Raw genomic sequence first — 24,256 nt, forward strand, 5'->3', positions numbered from 1 at the left:
AGCTGGCTCAAAGGTAGAAGACAGAGGGTGGTGGAGGGTTGTTTTTCAAACTGGAGGCCTGTGACCAGTGGTGTGCCACAAAGATCGGTGCTGGGTCCTCTACTTTTAGTCATTTATATAAATGATTTGGATGGGAGCATAAGAGGTACAGTTAGTAAGTTTGCAGATGACACCAAAATTGGAGGCATAGTGGACAGCGAAGAGGGTTACCTCAGATTACAACAGGATCTGGACCAGATGGGCCAATGGGCTGAGAAGTGGCAGATGGAGTTTAATTCCGGTAAATGCGAGGTGCTGCATTTTGGGAAAGTAAATCTTAGCAGGACTTGTACAGTTAGTGGAAAGGTCCTAGGCAGTGTCGCTGAACAAAGAGACCTTGGAATGCAGGTTCATAGCTCCTTGAAATGGAGTCGCAGGTAGATAGGATAGTGAAGAAGGCATTTGGTATGCTTTCCTTTATTGGTCAGAGTATCGAGTACAGGTGTTGGGAGGTCATGTTGTGGCTGTACAGGACATTGGTTAGGCCACTGTTGGAATATTGTGTGCAGTTCTGGTCTCCTTCCTATCAGAAAGATGTTGTGAAACTTGAAAGGGTTCAGAAAAGATTGACAAGGATGTTGCCAGGGTTGGAGGATTTGAGCTTTTGGGAGAGGCTGAACAGGCTGGGGCTATTTTCCCTGGAGCATCAGAGGCTGAGGGGTGACCTTATAGAGGTTTACAAAAGTATGAGGGGCATGGATAGGATAAATAGACAAAGTCTTTTCCCTGGGGCCGGGAGTCCAGAACTAGAGGGCATACGTTTAAGGTGAGTGGAGAAAGATATAAAAAAGACCTAAGGGGCAACCTTTTCACGCAGAGGGTGGTAAGTGTATGGAATGAGCTGCCAGAGGACGTGGTGGAGGCTGGTACAATTGCAACATTTAAGAGGCATCTGGGTGGGTATATGAATAGGAAGAGTTTGGAGGGATATGGGCTGGGTGCTAGCAGGTGGGACTAGATTGGGTTGGGATATCTGGTCAGCATGGACAGGTTGGACTAAAGGGTCTGTTTCCATGCTGTACATCTCTATGACTCTACAGCACTATCCAAACCTTCCTTTACCACCTAGAAGGAAAATGATAGCAGATATCGGTAAAACAATCCTAACTTGGAAATATATCACCAGGATACATTGCAGTGTCACTGGGTCAAAACCCTTACCTAACAGCATGATGGCTCAGTGGTTAGCACTGCTGCCTCACAGCACCACGGACCCTAATTCAACCCCAGCCTCAGGCAACTGTTTGCATGAATTTGCACATTCTCCCTATGTCTGTGTTTTTTTCCTCTGGTGCTGCAGTTTCCTCCCAATGTGCAGGTTTGGTGGCTTGGCCATGCTAAATTGTTCACAGTGTCCAGGGATATGTTGATTAGGTGAATTAACCATGGGAAAGATGGAGTTATAGGGATAGGGAAGTGGTGGGTGAGTCTGGCTGGGGTGCTGTTTGGAACATCAGTGTGGATTGATGGGCCAAAATGCCTGTTTCTACACTGTTGGGATCTATGATTCCATGAGCGTTGTGGGTCTACCTACAGCACATCAACTGCAGTGTTTCAAGAAAGCAGCTGAGTACCACTTTCTCAAGGGCAATAGCGATGGGCTATTAATGCTGTTCCAGCCAAAAACACACACAATCCCTAATAGAATAAACTTTTTTAAAATTCATAAAGGCCGATGTCAGTAGAGAAGGACACAACCAAGATTGATTTGGGTTTTAAAACCATGAGGGTTGTTGCAGGAATGGAAGACAGGTGTCCATCATGTGAGGCCCTGAGAAAAATGAAGTCGAGTGGGTGTGTACTGCATCTTGGTTTGAACACAATGAAGCCTTTGTTACTACATTCAGCGATGTACTCGTTCTGAGTAGAATGGAGCTTATTTACAGCAGAGTAAAGGGGGGATGATATATTTAGAATTTAGAAGCAACAGCAGAAGAAAATCTGTTACATGAAATAACTCTGGTGTGAGAATGTTGACCAAATAATTGTCATATAAAAATATACCGCAAGACATGTTGTAGAAAGATATTGGCAGTGGCAATGATCATATTTATTTTTTCCTTTTCATTTGAAAAAGAAAGTTGATTTGAAACAGATGAGAAGGAAAGATTGTAAAACTTGCTGTTATTTTAAACAAATTTCGGAAGTTTCACTAGAATGTTTAATTGCAGTGGCAAAATACAATAGTGCTTCAGATTTATTACAGTTTTTGATTTTGGGGTTGTTTATGTGCCGTTGGTTTGAGCAGGGGGCAATGGAAGAAGGCACAGTTAAATCAAATAAGAACTTTCATTTTATTTCCTGTTCATGTCTGGTAGCCAGAGGTCCGGCTTGCAGAAGGCTATGACGTGTTTATCCCCAAATCTCAACTGGTCTCCATATTACTGAACTACTCTCGCTCGGGAAGTTTGCTTTTTCGGAAACTTGTCTCTGCATTTTTTGACGACCGAACACTGGCTAGTTCTCTTCCAAACGGGAAGAGAAAAAGAGGAGCCAATGATAATCGAAAAGGTCTTGATCAAAACATTGTGGGAGCAATAAAAGGTAAGTTTAAAAGAATACATTATCAAAATGTGAATTATGTTTAATCAAAAGGACTGGATGCCCCATCATCGACATTGTGAAGAATAATTTTTCAATAATTAGATCATGCTTCAGAATGAACCTGTTGTTAATGCTGTTGTGCATAGTCTTGTGAATGAACATAGAGCACTGAGCAGCATTACATAATCATGAAGATATTGAGTCTCATGTTTCTGCTTCTAAATTTTGGGGGCAATGGTTGCCTTAAGAATGTTGTTAATAGTTCATTTGCATCCAAAATGACATTACTTATTTTGCTCACATTAATATAAAACATTTTCAACTTTGCTTGTCATATATTCTGTGGAATTGCATGTGTGAAAAAATTGTGAACTATACAAATGTCTAATTTGAAAGTCACTAATCTGAGTTTCTTTTGAGCCTGTGTTCAGTCATAAAAGGCTGATTGTGGAGTGAATAAAAGCAAATTACTGCAGATGCTGGAATCTGAAACCAAAAGAGAAAATGCTGGAAAATCTTGACAGGTCTGGCAGCACCTGTAAGAAGAGAAAAGAGCTGACATTGTCAAAGGGTCCGTTAGACTCGAAACGTCGGCTCTTTTCTCTCCTTACAGATGCTGCCAGACTTGATTGTGGAGTGAGGTGGAGTTATGACATAATTCTCAATGAATGATTTGCTTCTCACATGTTTATATTTGAGCTTTGGATGTGAGTGACGCAGGCAAGGTCAGCTTTCATTGTCAGTCCCTAAATATCTTTGACAATGGGGTGGTGAGCTGCCTTCTTGAAGCACTACAACCTGCTTGGTGTAGGTTCAGCTCTTTTTCTGAAGGGGTTTGATGCATGTGAGTGGCTTTTCGTAGGACAGTGAGGAATCAACTACATTGTTCTACTTTGGAGTCAGATGTAGGTTAGACAAATAAGAGTAGGGGACTTCCTCACGTGAAGGGTATAAATTAGATTTGTGAATTTACATTTCTCCAGCTGGTGGGATTTAAATTTATGTCCCCAGAACATAAGCCCAGACCTTTTGCTGCCTAATTAAATGATATTACCATGATGCTTCCCTTACCCTAAGAAAGGAACCTTGCCAGAGCAGTAGACATTGCATCATCATGAAGTGCCAGCTTGGATTATAGGTCAACAGTTCTTAGAAGACCTTTCAGCCTATTGAAACGTCACTGATCAAAAACAGCCACCTAACTATTCTAATCCCATTTTCCAGCACTTGGCCCATTGCCTTGTGTGCCTTGGCATTGTAAGTGCACATCTAAACACTTCCTAAATGTTATGAGGGGTTCCGCGTGTACTACTCTTATAGGCAGAGAGTTCCAGATTCCCACCACCCTCTGGATGGAAAGGTTTTTCCTCAAACCCCCTTGAAACCTCCTGCCCCTTACCTTCAATCTAGTCATTGATCCCTCCACCAGGGGAAACGTTTCTACTTGTCAACATAATTATAAATCTCTGAAGTGGGACTTGAACTTACAACCTTGATTTGCAGGGGACGGGCTGGTGTGGTCATGGTCTTCAGTTACAAGGCATGAGATCAATTTACACATGTATCATGAACATTCAGGACCTTGATCTATGAACAGAACAATCATCTGGAGATGGGAAGGATATGAGGATGTTAGTTGTTTAAGATCAAGAATGATTTAGATAGTCAGTACCACATAATTTTCAATTTCTGGTGACACCATAATTTTATGTGATTATTGATATTTATTTCACGTGATTATTGATATATATTTTGCAAGTTGTAGATCCAAGAGTATGTCTTCACTAGCATAAATTTCAGCGTTCAATTAACTAAAATTTAAATATTTCAGTTTTCACAGAAAGATACTGTACATTAAATCAGATTGATAGACTTCCTGGACCAAAGGATTGGATACAGATTCTCCAAGATCAAATTAAATTAGCCAGAAAGCGTTTAAAAAGGGGCTCTGGTAAGTAAAGGTATTCTGCATTCTCATTACTTCTATTTTTCAATGGCATGTTGGTATTGCTGGCGAGGTCAGTATCTATTGCCTATCCCTAATTGCCCACGTACTGAGTGGGTTGATTTGCCATTTCAGAGTCCAGTTAAGAGTGAGCTGCCTTCCCATAGGTCTGGAGTTGCATGTAGACCAGACCCAGGTGAGGATGGCAGCTTTCCTTCCCTGAAGGATTAGTAATCAAACATATGACATTCCATAACAGCTGGTGTTTGTTTCATGCTCAATATCACTGAGACAAATTTACATATTTACCTGACCTGGTGGGATTTGAACATGTCTTGAAAGCATTATTCTGGGGCTCCGCATTACCACTACATCATCACCCTCGAAACAGTGATTATTATAGAAGACTAATAGTCTATATTTTTGAATGAATTACATTTGCCTTCATTTTCAAATATTGTGAAACCTGAAGTAGCAGTAATATAACCTATTTACTACAAAGTTTCCAAGAATTCTACAGAAAAAAAGAAAACTCCTGGATCCAAAAATAAGTCTATATTTAGATGAATAAAACTTTGTATAGTCATGCTGTTGAATGACTCTTACATTTTGCTTTCACGTCACATGGAAGCAGTAGCAAATATTTAATGATCAGTCTTGACTCTTTAATCTTCCATTCCATAAAATATAGATTCTACCTTCTTTAGTTGATTTGGATGTGGATATGCAAACTTAATACTGAAATTTACTGTTGACATAAAATGGATAAGAGTCACTACAAACACTTAGAGTCATACTACATGGAAAACAGACCCTGTGGTCCAACCAGTCCATGCTGAACATATTCCCAAACTAAACAAGTCCCACCTGCCTGGTCCTGGCTCATATCCCTCCAAACTTATCTAAAGGTCTTTTAAACATTGTAATTGTAACCACATCTACCATTTCTTCAGGAAGTTCATTCCACACGCAAACCATCCTCTATGTGGAAAAAAAAAATTACCCCTCATGTCTTTTTTTGGATCTCTGTCCTCTCACCTTAAAAATGTGCCCCTACTCTTGAAAACTCCAATCCAAGGGAAATGACAACTATCATGAACACTGTCTATATTTCTCATTGTTTTATAAAATGTGATAAGATTGCCTTTTAACCTCCTGTGCTCCAGTGAAAAATTTCCCAGCCTACTTTATAAATTAAACCTTCCATACCCAACATCATCAGCTAAATCTCTTCTGAACCATTTCCTAGCTTAATAGTCTCTCTCCTACATCTCACGACCAGAACTGAACACAGAATTCCAGAAGAGGCCTTGATAATGTCTTGTACAACCGTCGACATGAATTCCCAACTCCTACATTCAAAGGATTGAGCAATGAAGGCAAGCATGCTGAACACCTTAACCACCTAGTGTATCTGTGACGCAAACTTCGAAGAACTATACACCTGCACCCCAAGTCCCTCTTCTATAACACTATCCAAGGCCCTACAATTAATTCTCTAAGCCCTGCCCTTGTTTGTTGTACCAAAAGGCATCAGGTTAGTAGACAGGCGCAGGGACAGTTTAGTGCGGAGAAGGCATATAATGCATTTTGTTTGAAACAAAGGAATGCAAGTGTAAACTCAATCAAATTATGCTGAAGTTTCTGAAGGAACAGTGTGAGGTGACCTGAGATGGAAATGAGCAAGACTCAGAATTCAACACATGATACAAATATTGTCAAAGTGTAGATTAAAACCAGATTCTGGGCAATTCAGGAACTGCACAAAGTTGGAGATCTTTTTTGTATCTAATAATGGGGAGAAGAAGCAGCAGCATAAGAAGATCTTGCAGAACCTTTAAAATGTGACTGCATAAATACTAGCATGAGATAGATAGATAGTTGTGGTTCTGTTCGCCGAGCTGGAAGTTTTTGCTGCAAACGTTTCGTTCCCTGGCTAGGGAACATCATCAGTGCTATTGGAGCCTCCTGTGAAGCGCTGCTTTGATGTTTCTTCCGGTATTTATAGTGGTTTATAAATACCTATAAATACTATAAATACCGGAAGAAACATCAAAGCAGCGCTTCACAGGAGGCTCCAATAGCACTGATGATGTTCCCTAGCCAGGGAACGAAACGTTTGCAGCAAAAACTTCCAGCTCGGCGAACAGAACCACAACAACAGACACCCGAGCTACAAATCTTCAACCAGACTTTAGATAGATAGTTTTTCAGTAGGTTTGGAGGTGGCTGGACTACATGTATGGGTGGTAGTCATGGATAGAATGGGGTAGAATAAAAAGTGATTTCATTGGAACAGGAAAAATGTTGAGTTACTGTTTTCCCAGATTGGAGAGATGGAAACTAGGTGTCATAGTCTTTGGATAAAGGCTCAGGATTGATATACAGAGAAACTTCTTCTCTCAAAGGGCTCTTAATCTCCAGAATATAACAGAGAGCTGTGAATGCTCAATTGTTGAATATAGTCAAGACGAGATAGATCTTCGAGTAAAAAGTGAGGTCTGCAGATGCTGGAGATCAGAGCTGAAAATGTGTTGCTGGTTAAAGCACAGCAGGTCAGGCAGCATCCAAGGAACAGGAAATTCGACGTTTCGGGCAAAAGCCCTTCATCAGGAATCCTGATGAAGGGCTTTTGCCCGAAACGTCGAATTTCCTGTTCCTTGGATGCTGCCTGACCTGCTGTGCTTTAACCAGCAACACATTTTCAGTCAAGTCGATTTAGATGTTTGGAATGAAAGGATTGGAAGTGAAAGAGAATTAGACAATGCAGAAAGGTGGTCACTGAGGAGAAAGATGAGCTATCATCTTATTGATAGTTGGAACAGGCTTGAGGGGTTATTAGGTTTATTCTAGCTGTTACATATGCAGAATGCTATACTTCACTAATTATTTAAATCGATTCTATAAATCTGATTCATCTAATTATATGCAATCTCTCTATTAAATAAATCTAATTGATTTTGCATGATTGTGTTTCTAGTCCTGGAACAATTTGAATCCAGCGGAAAGATGGGAAGCAGTTTTGTTCTAAATCCAGGTAATGTGCAATGATGTTTGTCCTATTGAACACATTTCAGGAACACACCATTCTGATACAAAACAATATATATGCAAATACAGCACCAGCAAAGTCGCACATATGATTGAGTGATGATGGTCATAACAGAATTGTTTTTGATGATGTTCATTAAGGAAGAAATGTTGACCAGGATACCTAGAGTCTGCAACACTGCAAATGTCCAGTGATCTGACGGTTGCTTTGTTTGTGTTCACAAGAACCTCCTGCTTCTTTTCAAGTACTGCCTTGGAAATGGCCATATGAATGAGAAGAACAAGGAGCTGGAACATACGTTCATGTTCATTTGGTAGGACCAGTAGCGGGTTATTTGGAACCTCATCAGAAAGTCCAGTAATAATGTAATCCTACTGAATTGCTCTAGGACCTTAGCATAGAGTAGTCCAGTCCTGGTGTGGAGGCTGTAATCCAGTTGCTTCATGAACAAAGCTTCTCAGACAGAAACTAGAGTGGTCTTGTTGATTAATAGCATAACTGGAGAAATAATTAAGAAACAACAAGTGCTGGAGAAACTAAGCAGATCAGGCGTGTAGAAAAGTGTAAACATGTTGAATCTAATGTGACTCTTCTTTGAAACTGAAGCAAGGTGGAAGTGTGATGGATTTTATATTGAAAAGTGAGAAGGAACAAATGGACTAAAAGGGAAGGTCATAATCTGCAGTATTTCACTTATTTATAACTAATGACTTGTTGAGCTGTTTGGAAGAGTATAATACAAGTTTATAATTTTGGTGAATACATTTGGAATCATGGTCAGTAATTGCCTGTCAGAAAGGAAATGCAGTAATTTAAATAATATATTTTGCAATGCAGATACCTTGGATGAGAATTTTAAATGCAGAGTACTTCTGAGTGAGAACACAATACAGGTCATAAACAAAGTATTCCCCCGTTGAGCCCAAGGACAGACTTGAGCCACACCCGTTATGACTTTCTTGAGAGATTTTCCAAATCAGCCTGTTTAGAGATGTTATGACACACCTCCGAAGCAGGTGGGACTTGAATCTGGGTCTCCTGGCTCAGAGGTAGGGACACTACCACAGTGCCACAAGATCCCTTTTAGACAAAGGAATACAAAGTGGTACATCAGAGGATGTTAAGGCTTGAAAGTCGATTTTTTTTTACTTATAACATATGTTATCATGTCATATAAAGAAAATCATTGCAGGAAGGTGATAGTATGGTTAGATTATTAACCCAGAAACTCAGATAATGTTCTAGGGACCACCATGGCAGTTAGTGGAATTTAATTCAATAAAAAAAATCTGGTATTATGAGTCTCCTGATGACCATGAAACCACTGCCATTTGTCGGAAAAATCCACCTGGCTCACTAATGTCCTTCAGGGAAGGAGATCTGTCATCCTCACCTGGTCTGGCCTACATGTGACTCCAGACCCACAGCAATGGGGTTTACTGTTAACTGCCCTTGAAATGACCTAGCAAGGCACTCAGTTGTACCAGTCGCTACAATGTCTCAAAAGAAGTGAAACCAGACAGACATCTGGCATTTACTTAGGCACCAGAAAAGACAACAGCAAAAATAATCCTGTGGACCCTGAAAGTCTTCCTACTAACAAACTTGTGAGAGCTTTCTTAGACTAGTCAAGCAACAGCCCAACATAGTCATACTCACAAAATCATACCTTACAATATCCCAGACATCACCATCCCTGTGGTGTGCTGTCCCACTGGCAGGACAGACCCAGCAAAGATGGTGACACAGCAGTATACAATCAGGAGAGAGGTGCCCTGGGTGTCCTCAATATTGACTGCGGACCTTATGGTTAAACATGGGTAAGGAGACATTCGTTGGTATCCATGTACTGTTTTCTTTCGGATGATGAATCAGTACTCCTCCATGTTGAACAACACTTGGAGGAAATGCTGAGAGTGGCAAGGGTACAAAATGTACTCTGATTTCAGTGTCCACCATCAGTACTGCTGATCGAGCTGGTCAGGTCCAAAAGGACATAGCTACAAGACTGGGTCGTGGGAGGTGGTGAGGGATCCAAAAAGAGGGAAAGACACACTGATGTCATCCTTACCAATCTGCCGGCTGCAGATGTATCTGTCCATGACAATATCGGTAAGAGTGACCACCACACAATCCTTGTAAAGACCAAGTCCCACCTTCACATTGAGAATACCCTCCATCGTGTTGTGTGGCACAATCACTATGCTAAATGGAACAGACTTCAAACAGATCTAGCAATTCAAGACTGTGGGCCATCAACAGCAGCAGAATTGTACTCCAGCATAATCTGTAACCTAATGGCTTGGCATAACTCCCACTCAACCATTATCATCAAGCCAGGGGATCAACCCTGGTTCAATGGAGAGTGCAGGAGGGCATGCCAGGGGCAGCACGACACATACATGAAGATGAGATGTAAACCTGAGGAGCTACCAAACAGGACTACTCACATGCCAAACAGAATAAAAGCAAGTGATAGGAAGAGCTAAGCGATCCCACAACTGACTGGTTAGGTCTAAGCTCTGCAGTCCTGACACATCCAGTCGTGAGTGGTGGTGGACAATTAAACAACTCACTGGGGATAGCATGGCTCTGTGCATGGGAAATCATGTCTGATAAACTTGATTGAGTTTTTTGAAGAGGTGACCAAGATAGATGAAGACAGGTAGAAGAGGTTACCTACATGGAGTCAAAAGTGGTGCTGGAAAAATACAGCAGGTCAGGCAGCATCCAAGGAACAGGAGAGTCGACATTTTGAGCATAAGCCCTTGGTTAGGAATGCTCGAAACATCAACTTTCCTGCTCCTCGGATGCTGTCAGACCTGCTACGCTTTTCCAGTCTCCAGCATCTCTGCCTCTAGTGTGGTCCCCAGCATCACAGATACCAGTCTTCAGTTAACCCGATTCATTTCATGTGATATCAAGAAATGGTTGGAGATGCCGGATGCTGCAGAGGTTAGGGGTCCTAATAACATTCCAGTAATTGTACTGAAGTTTTGCCATTCCCCTAGCCAAGTTCTTCTCATACACTTACAACACTGGCATCTACGCAACAATGTGGAAAATTGTCCGGGCATGTCCTGTGCAAGCAAAGCAGGACAAATCCAAATCAGCTAATTACCACCCGATCAGTCGACTCTAAGCCATTATTAAAGTGATGGAAGATGTCATCAAAAGTGCTATCAAGCAGCACTTGTTCAGCAATAACCTGTTCAGTGATGCCCAGTTTGAGTTCTGCCAGGGCCATGTAGCTCCTGAACTCATTACACCTTGGTTAATACATGGACAAAACAGCTGAAGAGGTGAAGAGAGAGTGACAGCACTTGACATCAAGACCACATTCAACTCAGTATAGCATCAAGGAGCCCTAGAAAAATAGTCATAGAGCATGGAAACAGACAATTCTGTTCAACTCGTCCATGCCGATCAAATTTCCCCAACTAATTTATTCACATTTGCCTGTGTTTGGCCCATATCTTCCTGAACCTTTCCTATTCATGTACCTATCCAAATGTTTCTTAAATGTTGTAACTGTACTTGCATCTACCACTGCCTCTGACAGTGAAGTAACAAAGAGGATTGATGAGGGCAGAGTGGTAGATGTGATCTATATGGACTTCCGTTAGGTATTCGACAAGGTTCCCAATGGGAGACTGGTTAGCAAGGTTAGATCTCATGGAGTACAGGGAGATACAGAATTGGCTCAAAGGTAGAAGACAGAGGGTGCTGGTGGAGGGTTGTTTTTCAGACTGGAGGCCTGTGACCAGTGGGGTGCCACAAGGATCAGTGCGGGGTCCACTACTTTTCATCATTTATATAAATCATTTGGATGTGAGCATAAGAGGTATAGTTAGTAAGTTTGTAGATGACACCAAAATTGGAGATGTAGTGGACAGCGAAGAAGGTTACCTCAGATTAAAACAGGATCTTGATCAGAGGGGCCAATGGGCTGAGAAGTGGCAGGCAGAGTTTAATTTAGATAAATGCAAGGTGCTGCATTTTGGGAAAGCAAATCTTAGCAGGACTTGTATGATAAGATCCTAAGGAGTGTTGCTGAACAAAGAGACCTTGGAGTGCAGGTTCATGGTGCCTCGAAAATGGAGTTGCAGGTAGATAGGATAGTGAAGAAGGTGTTTGGTATGCTTTCCTTTATTGGCCAGAGTACTGAATACAGGAGTTGGCAGGTCATGTTGTGGCTGTACAGGACATTGGTTAGGCCACTGTTGGAATATTGCGTGCAATTCTGGTCTCCTTCCTATCGGAAAGATATTGTGAAACTTGGAAGGATGTTGCCAGGGTTGGAGGATTTGAGCTATAGGGACAGCTGAACAGGCTGGGGCTGTTTTCCCTGGTGTGTCAGAGGCTGAGGGGTGACCTTATAGAGGTTTACAAAGATATGAGGGGCATGGATAAGATAAATAGACAAAGTCTTTTTCCCTGGGGTTGGGGAGTGCAGAACTAGAGGGCATAGGTTTAGGGTGAGAGGAAAAAGATATAAAAGGGACTTAAGGGGCAACTTTTTCACAAAGAGGATGGTACATGTATGGAATGAGCTGCCAGAGGAAGTGGTTTAGGCTAGAACAATTGCAGCATTTAAAAGGTGCCTAGATGGATGTATGAATAGGAAGGGTTTGGAGGGATATGGGCCAGGTGCTGGCAGGTGGGACAAGGTTGGGTTGGGATATTTGGTCAGCATGGACGAGTTGGACCGAATGGTCTGTTTCTATGCTATACATCTCTGTGACTCTATATGAAGCACCCTCTGTGTGAAAAAGTTGCCCCTCAGGTCCTTTTTAAATATTCTTCCTCTCTCCTTAAAATTAGGTCTTCTAGTCCCCAACTTTCGGGAAAAGACTGAAAACAAAAAATGCTGCAATAACAGCAAGTCAGGGAACATCCATGGAAAGACAGAGCAAGCTAACATTTCATGTCTAGATGACTCTTCATCAGAGATAAGCGAAAAGACCTTTGCTATTCATCTTATCTATGCTCCTTATGATTTTATAGACCTTTGTAAGGTCACCCCTCAATCTCCTAGAAGTGACAGTTAACTTAGAGTCAGAGTCCTGCAGCACAGGACAGGCCCTTTGGCCCACCTGGTCCATGCTGACCAAAATGTCCACCTGCACTTGACCCATATCTTTCTAATCCTCTCCTATCCATGTATTTGTCCAAATGCCTTTTAAATGTTGTTAATGTACCTGCCTCAACCACTTCTGCTGTCAGCTCATTCCATATACAGACTGCCCTCTGTGTAAAAAGATTGAAACTTGATTGAAAATATTGGCTGAATTTCACAAGCAAGCGTATAAAGTAACTTGATTAAGTTTCATTCATAATAATGTGCAGCATCCTGTATCTTCCTTGATCTTTCAGTTGGTTTTCCTTTGACTGTCTCCCATTTATTCTGCTTGAAAATAATGGAAATTCATGGCTGTTATTAGTCAGAAAAGAATTTTGTGTTGACTGTGGTCTTGTACTCAATGAGCTGATTTTCTTTAATCAATGACTAATGGTCCTGAAATATATGTTTTGTTTCAGGAGGGAGCTCTAATGCAGCCAGTTCAAGCGATATGTGGAATGCTTCTGAACCAGTCTGTACAGTTCAGTTGTGATGTGTGGACAGCTGTTTTCCTAATGCAACATAAAACCTTGTAGTGATTGGATCAAAGACAGTCCTTTACTCATTCATTTTTTTCCTTGTGTGTATTTCTCTTTCCCTCATTGGTGCATCTCAAAACACCAACAAAATCAGCTGTTAAGTTCTTTGCAAATCTTCCATTTATTTAACGTTCAAAGTTAACTATTTTTCTTACGAATTGATGCTTTATGTTCTTACGAATCTGTGTTTTGTGTTCGTAATAACCATTCTGTGCTGCTGTCAAGAGTATTGTAAAGAATTTGCTACTGGAACATTATAAAACATGCGCAGAATTACTTCTATAATTTAACAACTAACACCAAAATGTATCATTAGAAAATTATACAGAATACACCAAAGCAACTTTTTTTTCTGTGTTTGTTCAATTTGAGTTTAGTATTTAATAGTTTTCTAAAAATAGTCTATTGAGCATAAATTAATCTTGCATGCCACTGTAAAACAGGCAAAAGAAAGCGGGCAGCCTGTTTTGTACTTGGCGTGATTTTTCTTTTACATTGAATGGTGGTACATTACTGTTCATTGGGGTCAAAATCCTGGAACTCACCAATTATTAACTTTGCGGAAAGTATCTGTTGTTATGATCCCCGCTGATCTCAATACTGGACAAGTCTAAGGCAGATAAATTCAGTGCAAAACCTCGCTTGTTAGATCTTAAATTTGTTTTCTTTCAAAATGACAGCCAGTTACTGAATATGTTCGCAAGAGGCTGCCAGTGTTGTAAACATCTATTAAACCAGAGAAAAAAAAGATAACTATTATACTAGACAAAGGAAAAGTTGAAAAAGTTTCAGTATAGACATCAGAAAAAAATTCAACTTCATACCACCTCTTTTATCCCAATGATATCTTTACAAATACTCAAAGTTCAGTGAAGTCAACCTTATTTTCACACTAAAGCTCCCTTGTTAGACTCAGAATGGGACATCCACAATCTGTTTCTTTTCAGTGAATTTCTGTGCACTCACCCAAAATAAACTGCAAATTAAGTCTGTTATTACTTTTAGCTCAGAACAAACCCATAGGAGTTCCTCAAATTCTGATGTCCAGCTGCCTTGGCTCTACTCTGCAGCATTCCCTTGCCCACACACACATTTCTGAACTTCTGGATTGTTCTCTCTCTCTCTCTCTCTCACACTGAATTTCTGTTGCTTGGCGACAATCCACATTTTTAAAAATACAGTGAGCCCCTAACCTTCCCAGCACTCCAATTCAGGTTATAAAACTGAATTAAAATGCATGTAAAAACAAAAAGAACCTCCACACTGTTCATCCCCAAGCTCACAAATGATACTCTAAACATGACTAACCACCCTTCTTAACACAAAATATAATTTAAAGTTATGCACTTATCACTGTACATTGTCAATTCTTAAAGGTACACGTGCGTAGCCCATCACCACATTCCCAAATATATCTCAGAATGGGTAGTCAGTACTGGCCTTTCTGGGAATGCTCTCATCTCAGGCAGTAGGAATTTTTAAAATGAAGGCAAGTTTATCCCCCAAACCATCACCGGCAATCGTGATGGCATAATAATTCAGGGTGACTCTTCCAGGCTAGTATAAAGTTATTTTACTTGTCTTGTTTGTACGTTGCTCAGTAGATTCAAATTGAGGTATTTGTGATGAATGTGAATTTTTAATAGTAAACCAGTATTATGCATTTACGACTAATTCCAATTAAACCAGCTCCTCTTAATTATCATCACTAAAAACAAATGGGTACATTTCTCCAAAGGTGCTGACCATGTTTTGAAATGCTCAGACACTAATTATGATGAAATAGCAGTTAAACAAAGTCCTTGCTTTACACAAGTTGATATTACTGGCTTATTATTCAGGAATAAACTGTATCAATTACATTATTTCTGAATTAAATTATTGTATAATGGTATTTTTTTGGAAGCTAATAACTAAATCATTAAATTTTTAAAACTGATTCCTTTTTAAAATAATTTTATAAGATCACTGGAAAATGTAAATAATTTTGATTTTTATTAGAAATTGTGAAATTGTTTGAGAACTGGAGTAAAAATTATTGTAATATATTGTCACAGTTTTAATTTGTAATACTTGTAGCATTTTTATTGTAAAGATGAATATAATTGTTAAGAGATAATGTTGTGTCACCTTAAAGAACCACTCTTGCCTAAAAAAAATTGCCACGATATATAATATGCTTTGTTAACCTCTTTAACAAATTTTACTTATTTTAATGCTCTGCAGATGCTGATGTTGAACTTGGTGTAATATGGTGACTTTCCCAGTGGTCTAACAGTTAAACACTATTCACTATATCAAACAGTAGCACCAATAAAAATATGAATCTTTTAAATGATGCTACAGCTTTGCAGTAGCTTTGACTCTATTAGCCTCAGGCCTTTGGGAAGGACACTGTATTCACTGGAACACAGCAAGCCAGTTGGATTTGGTATTGGTCCATTCTTCGGAAATAACAAGATGGCCTTTAAAGTGCCAAAAAGCTGTAATCTTTTTTAATGATTTATACTTTTTCTTCCCCTGCATTACACCCATTCTTACTATTTGATGACAAAAATTAGGTTGCCTGGTAACACTGGCCTTGCTGATTACTAATGGGTCGTACACTTCCAAACAGGAACACTGCCCATTTTTGTTCTCTCTGCTCACATACCTCCTTGCCTGGAATTTTAGTTTATGGCACAGAAGGATGCCATTCGTCCCTTTGAGTCAATGCTGGCTCTTTTACGTGAGCATTCCGAAGCTAATCTTATACCTCCTTGTCATAGTCTGTACTTAGAAATATATTAAATTTCCTTTAAAATGATATCTTATTCAACCAGTTATCTTAGAAAAGTATTCTCTGGTTTGACCATCTGGTGTGTAAAGGATTTCTGGATTCTCTTCTCACTTTTTTAGCTTTGAATTGAATGACAACTTGTAGCTGGCTCCCAAACAACGTGCATTCATGCAGTGTTTTTGAAATGCTTCACAGAAGAGGAGTCAGATAAGATAGAGAGTTCAAGATTTGTTTAAATTTATGGAAGGTGGAAGCCTGGAGTTTGCCCAGTTGAACATTGGAATAAAGGAGTCCCATCACTAACAAAGCATGAATTAGATTTTCAGCAGAATATCAAGAAGATATTGTTTTTTCCATACTTCCTCTGTTAAAGACATTCAGAATTTTAAAAGATGGCAAATCACATCTTCTCTGCTCCAGTGGAAGTGGTGTTAATATCTCTAGTCATGATTCACAACCATTGTTTCTTATCCCAAGCATTATCGAGATGGATCTATGTTGAATACCTTGTATGAGATCAGTGTTCTTTGTGCAATGTGAATCCTATAGGTTCAAATAGGTGGAGAGATGGTGGCTTAGTGATAATGTTATTGGACTGGATAGAGACACAGAGACCCAAGAATTTTCTGATGACATGGTTAAAAATCACACAACACTAGGTTATAGTCCAACAGGTTTAATTGGAAGGACACTAGCTGCTCATAAAGCTAGTTTGCTTCCAATTAAACCTGTTGGACTATAACCTGGTGTTGTGTGATGTTTAACTTTGTACACCCCAGTCCAACACCAGCATCTCCAAATCTTGATGACATGGGTTAGAATCCCACTGAGGCAAATCTTGAAATTTTAACTTAATAAAAATTTTAAAAAGCTAGTCTAATGATAATCATGTAATGATAGTTTTGTTTTATTGACAATCTGGTTCACTACTATGAAGGAGGGAATTCGGCCGTCCTTACTTGGGCTAGCCTACATGTGACTCCAGATCAACCATGGTTGTAAAAATGGCCTTCATAGATGAAATGGTCCGTGTACAAACAAGTTGTAAGTCTATAAGGAAAGTTGGTAGAATTGAGAGGTCCCTAACATTATTTGTTATATATGGCACAACTATTACAAATAACGATAGGTCCTTTTACTGGTTGGAGATTCCTGGCCCACCAAAATCAAACATCTTTGGTTATCTTATCAATATGAAAATGAGTTAGCAAAATGTCTCCATGTGTATAACAAATTTGCTTCAGGCGTCTCATACAAGACTCAGTCTTTCCAAGACAAGAGGACTTATCTGCACTTTGTGCCTAATTGTTTTTGATGAATCCTCCAAAGAATGTCATTCTGCAATGTCCAGTTGAGTATCAAAAGCCAGTAAATCTTCAATGATCATGAAGTGCTGTTTGTATTCATAGTAAGTGTTTTCAATGTGGTCTATAAACTGAGAAAGCACTTGGTTCCTCCCTGATGAGGTGACACTTGTTTGATAACGTTGTTGCCTGGGCACACAAGTATAGATCAGCCCCAGAATCACTGACATCAAATCTGAGTACATCAACTATGACTCTAGAAAGAGCATCTAACAATGTCAGATACTTCCCTCAGACATACTGAGTCTTATATGACACACTCATAAATCTGAGATAACAAAAATACGTCCTTGTCTATAATGGTTTTAACATCCAGTAGGGTGACCAAAGATTTATGATTGGTCTCAATCATGACTTTGAGGCACAAAATGCCACCAAAAATATTTTCACAGGCCCATATAACTGCTATAACCTCTTTCTTGGTGGCTATCCAAGAAATACACATTCGATATGTAGATTCTGGCTATCCCTGAACAAGAACCACCTCAATACCTGTGGTTGAGGCATCCATAGCAATTATTGTGGGAAGACAGTGATGGAAGTCAGCATGTCCTTAACATTCTGATAGCTCATCTGTTATTATTGCAGCTCAATACTAAGCTTGTGACTTCCTTAAAAGAATTTTTAAGGGTTCCATAATAGAGTCAAGACATTGTTACAAATTTCGCCAAAAGACTGATACCACTGAAGATTTTGGAGCTGGAAGTCTTTGACCGTTTTAGTTTTCTGTGGATCAACCTGCGTCCTATCCTTATTTACAATGTGACCAAAGGAACCAATTGAATCCCTAGAAAGTTCAGAATTATCATTCAGCATAAGGCTTCTTGTAAATGTTTAGAACATTGTGCACATTCCAGTCATGGAACTGGCTAGTTTGAGCATGTATGAGGATATCATCCATGTGGCATATGTCACCATTTAACCTTTGTACAATGTTGGGCATAATACATTGGAAAACTATAATACCAAAGGACGGTCCATTAAAACAGTATTGACCAAAAGGGGTAATGATAGTGTGTGAGGAGTCCGGATATCTCAATGAGAAGGTCCTGCCAAAACTCACTGTTGGCATCCAGCTTTGTAAATATTCTTCTGATGGGAAGCATAGCCAACTTATCAAACGTTGACAAAGGATGGCAAACTTTAGTAACTTTGTGTGAAATGCACACAAATTCAAATGGAATCACTGGGCTTGGGAACTGTGATCATACCTGAGCAACATTGTGTAAGTTTAGTCACAGAGGAATAACACCCATATTGGCCATGTCCTTAACTTTTTTCTGTTAGTAGATGCGAGATTTTCCTAGATGTAAAGAGACGTGTGATATGATGTCAGCTTTCAAAGCAACTTTGTAAGGGGCTTCACATTTTCCCAATCTTTAAAATAATTTGGAAAACTAGCGGTCAAAGACATTGTTCACCATTTGTATAAAATGCCTTCTTACATAATGGAAAAGATTGCTGGTTACTGATTATGTATACTTTCTCCTCATATATGTGATCTTTGAATAACAGTATAACATGTGGCTGAATAGGTACATTTCTTGAAAAGCGCAGCAGGTCAGGCAGCATCCAAGGAACAAGAAATTCGACGTTTCGGGCATAAGCCCTTCTTCAGGAAAGGGCTGAAGAAGGGCTTATGCCTGAAACGTCGAATTTCCTGTTCCTTGGATGGTGCCTGACCTGCTGCGCTTTTCCAGCAACACATTTTCAGCTTGATCTCCAGTATCTGCAGATCTCACTTTCTCCTCCTAGGTACATTTCTTCCCCTGGAGTGTCAGTGGGTGAGGGGTGACCTTCTATAAGTTTATAAAATCATAAAGAGCAGGGATAGGGTTAATAGCCAAGTGTTTTTCCTAAGATGGAGGAGTCCAAAACTAGAGGGTATTGCTTTAAGGTGAGATGGGAAAGATTTAAAAAGGGACCTGAGGCGAAACTTTTTCATGCAGGGAGTGGTGCAAGTATGGAAGCTGCTGGAGGAAGTCATGGATTTGACTACAATTACAACATATAAAAGATATATGGGTGGGTATATGAGGGCCAAATGCTAGCAAATGGAACTAGGTCAGATTGGGGTGTCTGGTTGGTGTGGAGAAGTTGGACTGAAGTGTCTGTTTCTGTGCTGTATCACTCTAAATTCTTAATTATAGATTAAGTACCTCCAACCGCACACAGTTTAAAATATATGTGGTTAAATGTTCACCTTAGCTAACTGTGGACTATCATCTGAGATAACTTGACATTGGTGCCCATATCCAGCTTAAATTTGGTTGCATGAATTTTTAAGGAAATTACTTCTTACAAGTTTACATTAGATGGCTGGTTAATTTTTCATAGGCCAGGTATTGGTTTTCCATAACTAGTTGTTCTTCATATAAAGATACAGGTATTTACTGTTGTTCCAGGTTCTGTTCCAAAGCATGAATATACCTTCTGGCTTGAAAACAATGTGGTCTGTTGTTTGATATGTTCTTTAGATTAGGACATCTTCAAGAAGTGACCTCTTTACGTACAATGACTACATTGCTGAAGTAAAGCTAGATTGCGTTCTCTTCAGTGATGTGGTATTTTAGAACTACACCTGTGACAAAATATTGAAGCATTAAACTGTTTAGGATTTCACATTGAAGTTGTTACATGGTTTTAAGTTGAGAGGTCTGTTTCCTCTGGTCAAATGCTCTATGTGCTTGAAGTAGTAAACATTCCCTGTATAGTGTTCTGCATTAAATTGAATTTTTGCTGTAAAAATTTTCGAGACACTTTATCCACAGCTGTTTAAAGTGGTTATCATAGTTAGGTCCTCTTTTGATTGAAGTTCAGTAACTGATTTATTTAAAAGACCAATGACTATTCTCTTGCCAATGAGTTCATTGTAGGTTTGCATAGTTATACAGTAAAAAATGAGGTCTGCAGATGCTGGAGATCACAGCTGCAAATGTGTTGCTGGTCAAAGCACAGCAGGCCAGGCAGCATCTCAGGAATAGAGAATTCGACGTTTCGAGCATAAGCCCTTCAGTAGGTTAAAATCTTCGAGTAAAAAATGAGGTCTGCAGATGCTGGAGATCACAGCTGCAAATGTGTTGCTGGTCAAAGCACAGCAGGCCAAGGGCTTATGCTCGAAACGTCGAATTCTCTATTCCTGAGATGCTGCCTGGCCTGCTGTGCTTTGACCAGCAACACATTTGCAGCTTGCATAGTTATACAGTTCAGATCGTAAATACAGGTTGTTAATGAAATGATCTATAGATTCTGCTGGGAGTTGGTATCGACTATTGAAGGATGATTTTACCCGTATCTTATTTGATCTTGAAATGAAATGCTTATTGGAGGAATTCCCAAAGTCTGATTGTTGCCTGGCTAACCTAACCTTTATCTGCAGAGAGACCAGACAAACATCCAGTGTGTTTAGAAAGACTTTCGTTACTCACTATAGCAAGGGACTTCAGAGTATCTAAACATGACACGCTGAAAACCACAGACAAAGGATTACAGAAGCACTTATAGTCTTGGATTCAGTTATGTTGACTTAATTATTTTTGACCAGAGTCTTATTTATTCTTGAAGTGAAACGTTGCTCAAAATTTGTAATGAGGTTGTCAAATGTAACTTGTTTCTCACTCTATCTACATAACTGATGTAGTTACGTATGTAGTAATGTGCTAACCTGTTCAGCATCTGGTTTAGTGTCAAACATTGAATCTGTTCAAAATCAGAGGAATGATGCTTTCCACATTAGCCAGTTTTGCTGTACTATCAAATGAGTTTTGAAAAGATTTGTAGCTCAGGTTGAGGTTCTGGATGTGAGTTTGCTCGCTGAGCTAGAAGGTTTGGTTTCAGACGTTTCATCACTATACTACGTAACATCATCAGTGAGCCTCCAGCGAAGCATTGGTGTTATGTCCTGCTTTCTGCTTATGTGTTTAGATCTCTTTGGATTGGCAATGTAATTTCCAGTTCTTTTTCTCAGAGAATGGTAGACGGGGTCCAAATCGATGTGTTTGTTGATAGAGTTCCAATTGAAATGCTATGCTTTTAGGAATTCTTCTGTATGTCTCTATTTGGATTGTCCTAGGATGGATGTGTTGTCCCTATCAAAGTGATGTCCTTCCTCGGCTGTATGTAAGGATACTAGTGATAGTGGGTCTGTCTTTTTGTGACTCGATGTTTACATATCCTGGTGGCTAATTTGCTGCCTATTTGTCCAAAGTAGTGTTTCTTATAGTTCTTGTAAGGTATTTTGTAAATGACGTTGGTTTTGCTTGTTGTCTGTATAGGGTCTTTTAAGTTAATTGGCTGCCGTTTCCGTGTGGTGGTGAGTTTGTGGGCTACCATGATGCCAAAGGGCCTGAATAGTCTGGCTGTCATTTCAGAGATGTCTTTGATGTAGGGTAAAGTTTTGGGTGCATTTTGTCTGCTTGTTTGGGTTTGTTGCTGAGAATTTGGCAGACTACTTATTGGGTATCCGTTCTTCTTCAATACACTATATAGGTGATTTTCATCTGCTCTGCGTAGTTCCTCAGTGCTGCAGTGTGTGGTGAATCGTTGAAATAATGTTCAAATGCAGCTTCTTTTGTGGGCGTTGGGATGGTTGCTACTGTAGTTCAGTATTTGGTCCATATGTGTGGTTACCTGTAGATGTGGGTTTGAAGTTCCCCATTAACTGTTTGCTCTACTCTGACATCTAGGAATGGCAGTTTGTTGTTTTCCTTTTGTGAATTTTATGCCAGTAAGGATGTTATTGATAATCTTGAAGGTTTCCTCTAATTTGTTTCATCTAGTGATGACAAAGGTATCATCCAGATAGTTGACCCAAAGTTTGGGTTGGATGGTTGGCAGAGCTGTGTGTCTGCATTACTGCTTCTACTAGGAACCCTGATATTAGTGATCCTATGGGTGTTCTGTTGATTTGCTTGTAGGTCTTGTTATTGAAATTGAAGTGGGCGGTGAGGCATAAGTCCACTAGCTTGACAATGTGATTTTTGTTGATGAAGTTGGTGCCTGGTGTTTATGTCTTTGGTTCTTCTAATAGTGTAGTCAGTGTTTCTTTGGCCAGGTTGATGTTGATGGATGTGAACAGGGCTGTAATGCTAAAGGAGATTATTATTCCATCCTCTTCTATCTTGGTGTCTTTGGTGTTCAGGAATTCTTGGTACGGGACTCACACCACTCCACCCAAGTGTTTTAGTCTTCGATGGACAACATATCCATCCTAAGACAAGCCAAACAGAGACATGCACGGGAAATCCTAGAGGCACAGCCTTCCAACTGCAACTCCATCAACATTGACTTGGACCCCATCTAAAAATGTGTTGCCGGTTAAAGCACAGCAGGTTAGGCAGCATCTCAGGAATAGGGAATTCGACGTTTCGAGCATAAGCCCTTCATCAGGAATGAGAGAGAGTAGCCAAGCAGGCTAAGATAAAAGGTAGGGAGGAGGGACTAGGGGGAGGGGCGATGGAGGTGGGATAGGTGGAAGGAGGTCAAGGTGAGGGTGATAGGCCGGAGTGGGGTGGGGGCGGAGAGGTCAGTAAGGAGATTGCAGGTTAGGAGGGCGGTGCTGAGTTGAGGGAACCGACTGAGGCAAGGTGGGGGGGAGGGAAAATGAGGAAACTGGAGAAATCTGAATTCATACCTTGTGGTTGGAGGGTTCCCAGGCGGAAGATGAGGCGCTCCTCCTCCAGCCGTAGTGTTGTTATGTTCTGCCGGTGGAGGAGTCCAAGGACCTGCATGTCCTCGGTGGAGTGGGAGGGAGAGTTAAAGTGTTGAGTCACAGGGTGGTTGGTCCGGGCGGCCCAGAGGTGTTCTCTGAAGCGTTCCGCAAGTAAGCGGCCTGTCTCCCCAATATAGCGGAGGCCACATTGGGTGCAGCGGATGCAATAGATGATGTGTGTGGAGGTACAGGTGAACTTGTGGCGGATATGGAAGGATCCCTTGGGGCCTTGGAGGGAAGTGAGTGTGGAGGTGTGGGCGCAAGTTTTACATTTCCTGCGGTTGCAGGGGAAGGTGCCGGGGGTGGAGGTTGGGTTGGTGGGGGAGTATGGATCTGACGAGGGAGTCACGAAGGGAGTGGTCCTTGCGGAACGCTGATAGGGGAGGGGAGGGAAATATATCCTTGGTGGTGGGGTCTGTTTGGAGGTGGCGGAAATGACGGCGGATGATACGTTGTTTGCGGAGGTTGGTGGGGTGGTAGGCGAGAACCAGTGGGGTTCTGTCTTGGTGGCGGTTGGAGGAGCGGGGCTCAAGGGCGGAGGAGCGGGAAGTGGAGGAGATGCGGTGGAGGGCATCGTCGATCACGTCTGGGGGGAATCTGCGGTCCTTGAAGAAGGAGGCCATCTGGGCTGTACGGTGTTGGAACTGGTCCTCCTGGGAGCAGATGCGGCGGAGACGAAGGAATTGGGAATATGGGATGGAGTTTTTGCAGGGGGCAGGGTGGGAGGAGGTGTAGTCCAGGTAGCTGTGGGAGTCAGTCGGTTTATAGTAGATGTCTGTGTTGAGTCAGTCGCCCGAGATAGAGATGGAAAGGTCTAGGAAGGGGAGGGAGGAGTCTGAGACAGTCCAGGTGAATTTCAGGTCGGGATGGAAGGTGTTAGTAAAGTTGATGAACTGTTCAACCTCCTCGTGGGAGCACAAGGCAGCGCCGATACAGTCATCAATGTAGTGGAGGAAAAGGTGGGGGGTGGTGCCAGTGTAGTTGCGGAAGATGGACTGTTCCACATATCCTACGAAGAGGGCGGAAGATGGACTAATAACAACACGATGGCTGGAGGAGGAGCGCCTCATCTTCCACCTGGGAACCCTCCAACCACAAGGTATGAATTCAGATTTCTCCAGTTTCCTCATTTCCCCTCCCCCCACCTTGTCTCAGTCGGTTC

At 40.9% G+C, this 24,256-nt stretch overlaps 1 protein-coding gene across 2 annotated transcripts in view; it reads left to right on the top strand.

Annotated features, from left to right (window-relative positions):
• Positions 1–15,162, top strand: part of bend7 (BEN domain containing 7) — a 48,228-nt gene extending 33,066 nt beyond the window's left edge. For both annotated transcript variants that reach the window (XM_060842616.1, XM_060842617.1), the window contains 4 exons: positions 2,358–2,583; positions 4,415–4,534; positions 7,509–7,565; positions 13,122–15,162. In XM_060842616.1, the coding sequence (XP_060698599.1) occupies positions 2,358–2,583; positions 4,415–4,534; positions 7,509–7,565; positions 13,122–13,195 (477 nt within the window). In that variant the 3' untranslated portion in view covers positions 13,196–15,162. The remainder of the gene's footprint in view (positions 1–2,357; positions 2,584–4,414; positions 4,535–7,508; positions 7,566–13,121) is intronic.
• The last annotated feature ends 9,094 nt before the right edge of the window (positions 15,163–24,256 follow it).

Source organism: Hemiscyllium ocellatum, chromosome 23 (assembly GCF_020745735.1).
Source record: "Hemiscyllium ocellatum isolate sHemOce1 chromosome 23, sHemOce1.pat.X.cur, whole genome shotgun sequence".
NCBI classification, from domain to species: domain Eukaryota; kingdom Metazoa; phylum Chordata; class Chondrichthyes; order Orectolobiformes; family Hemiscylliidae; genus Hemiscyllium; species Hemiscyllium ocellatum.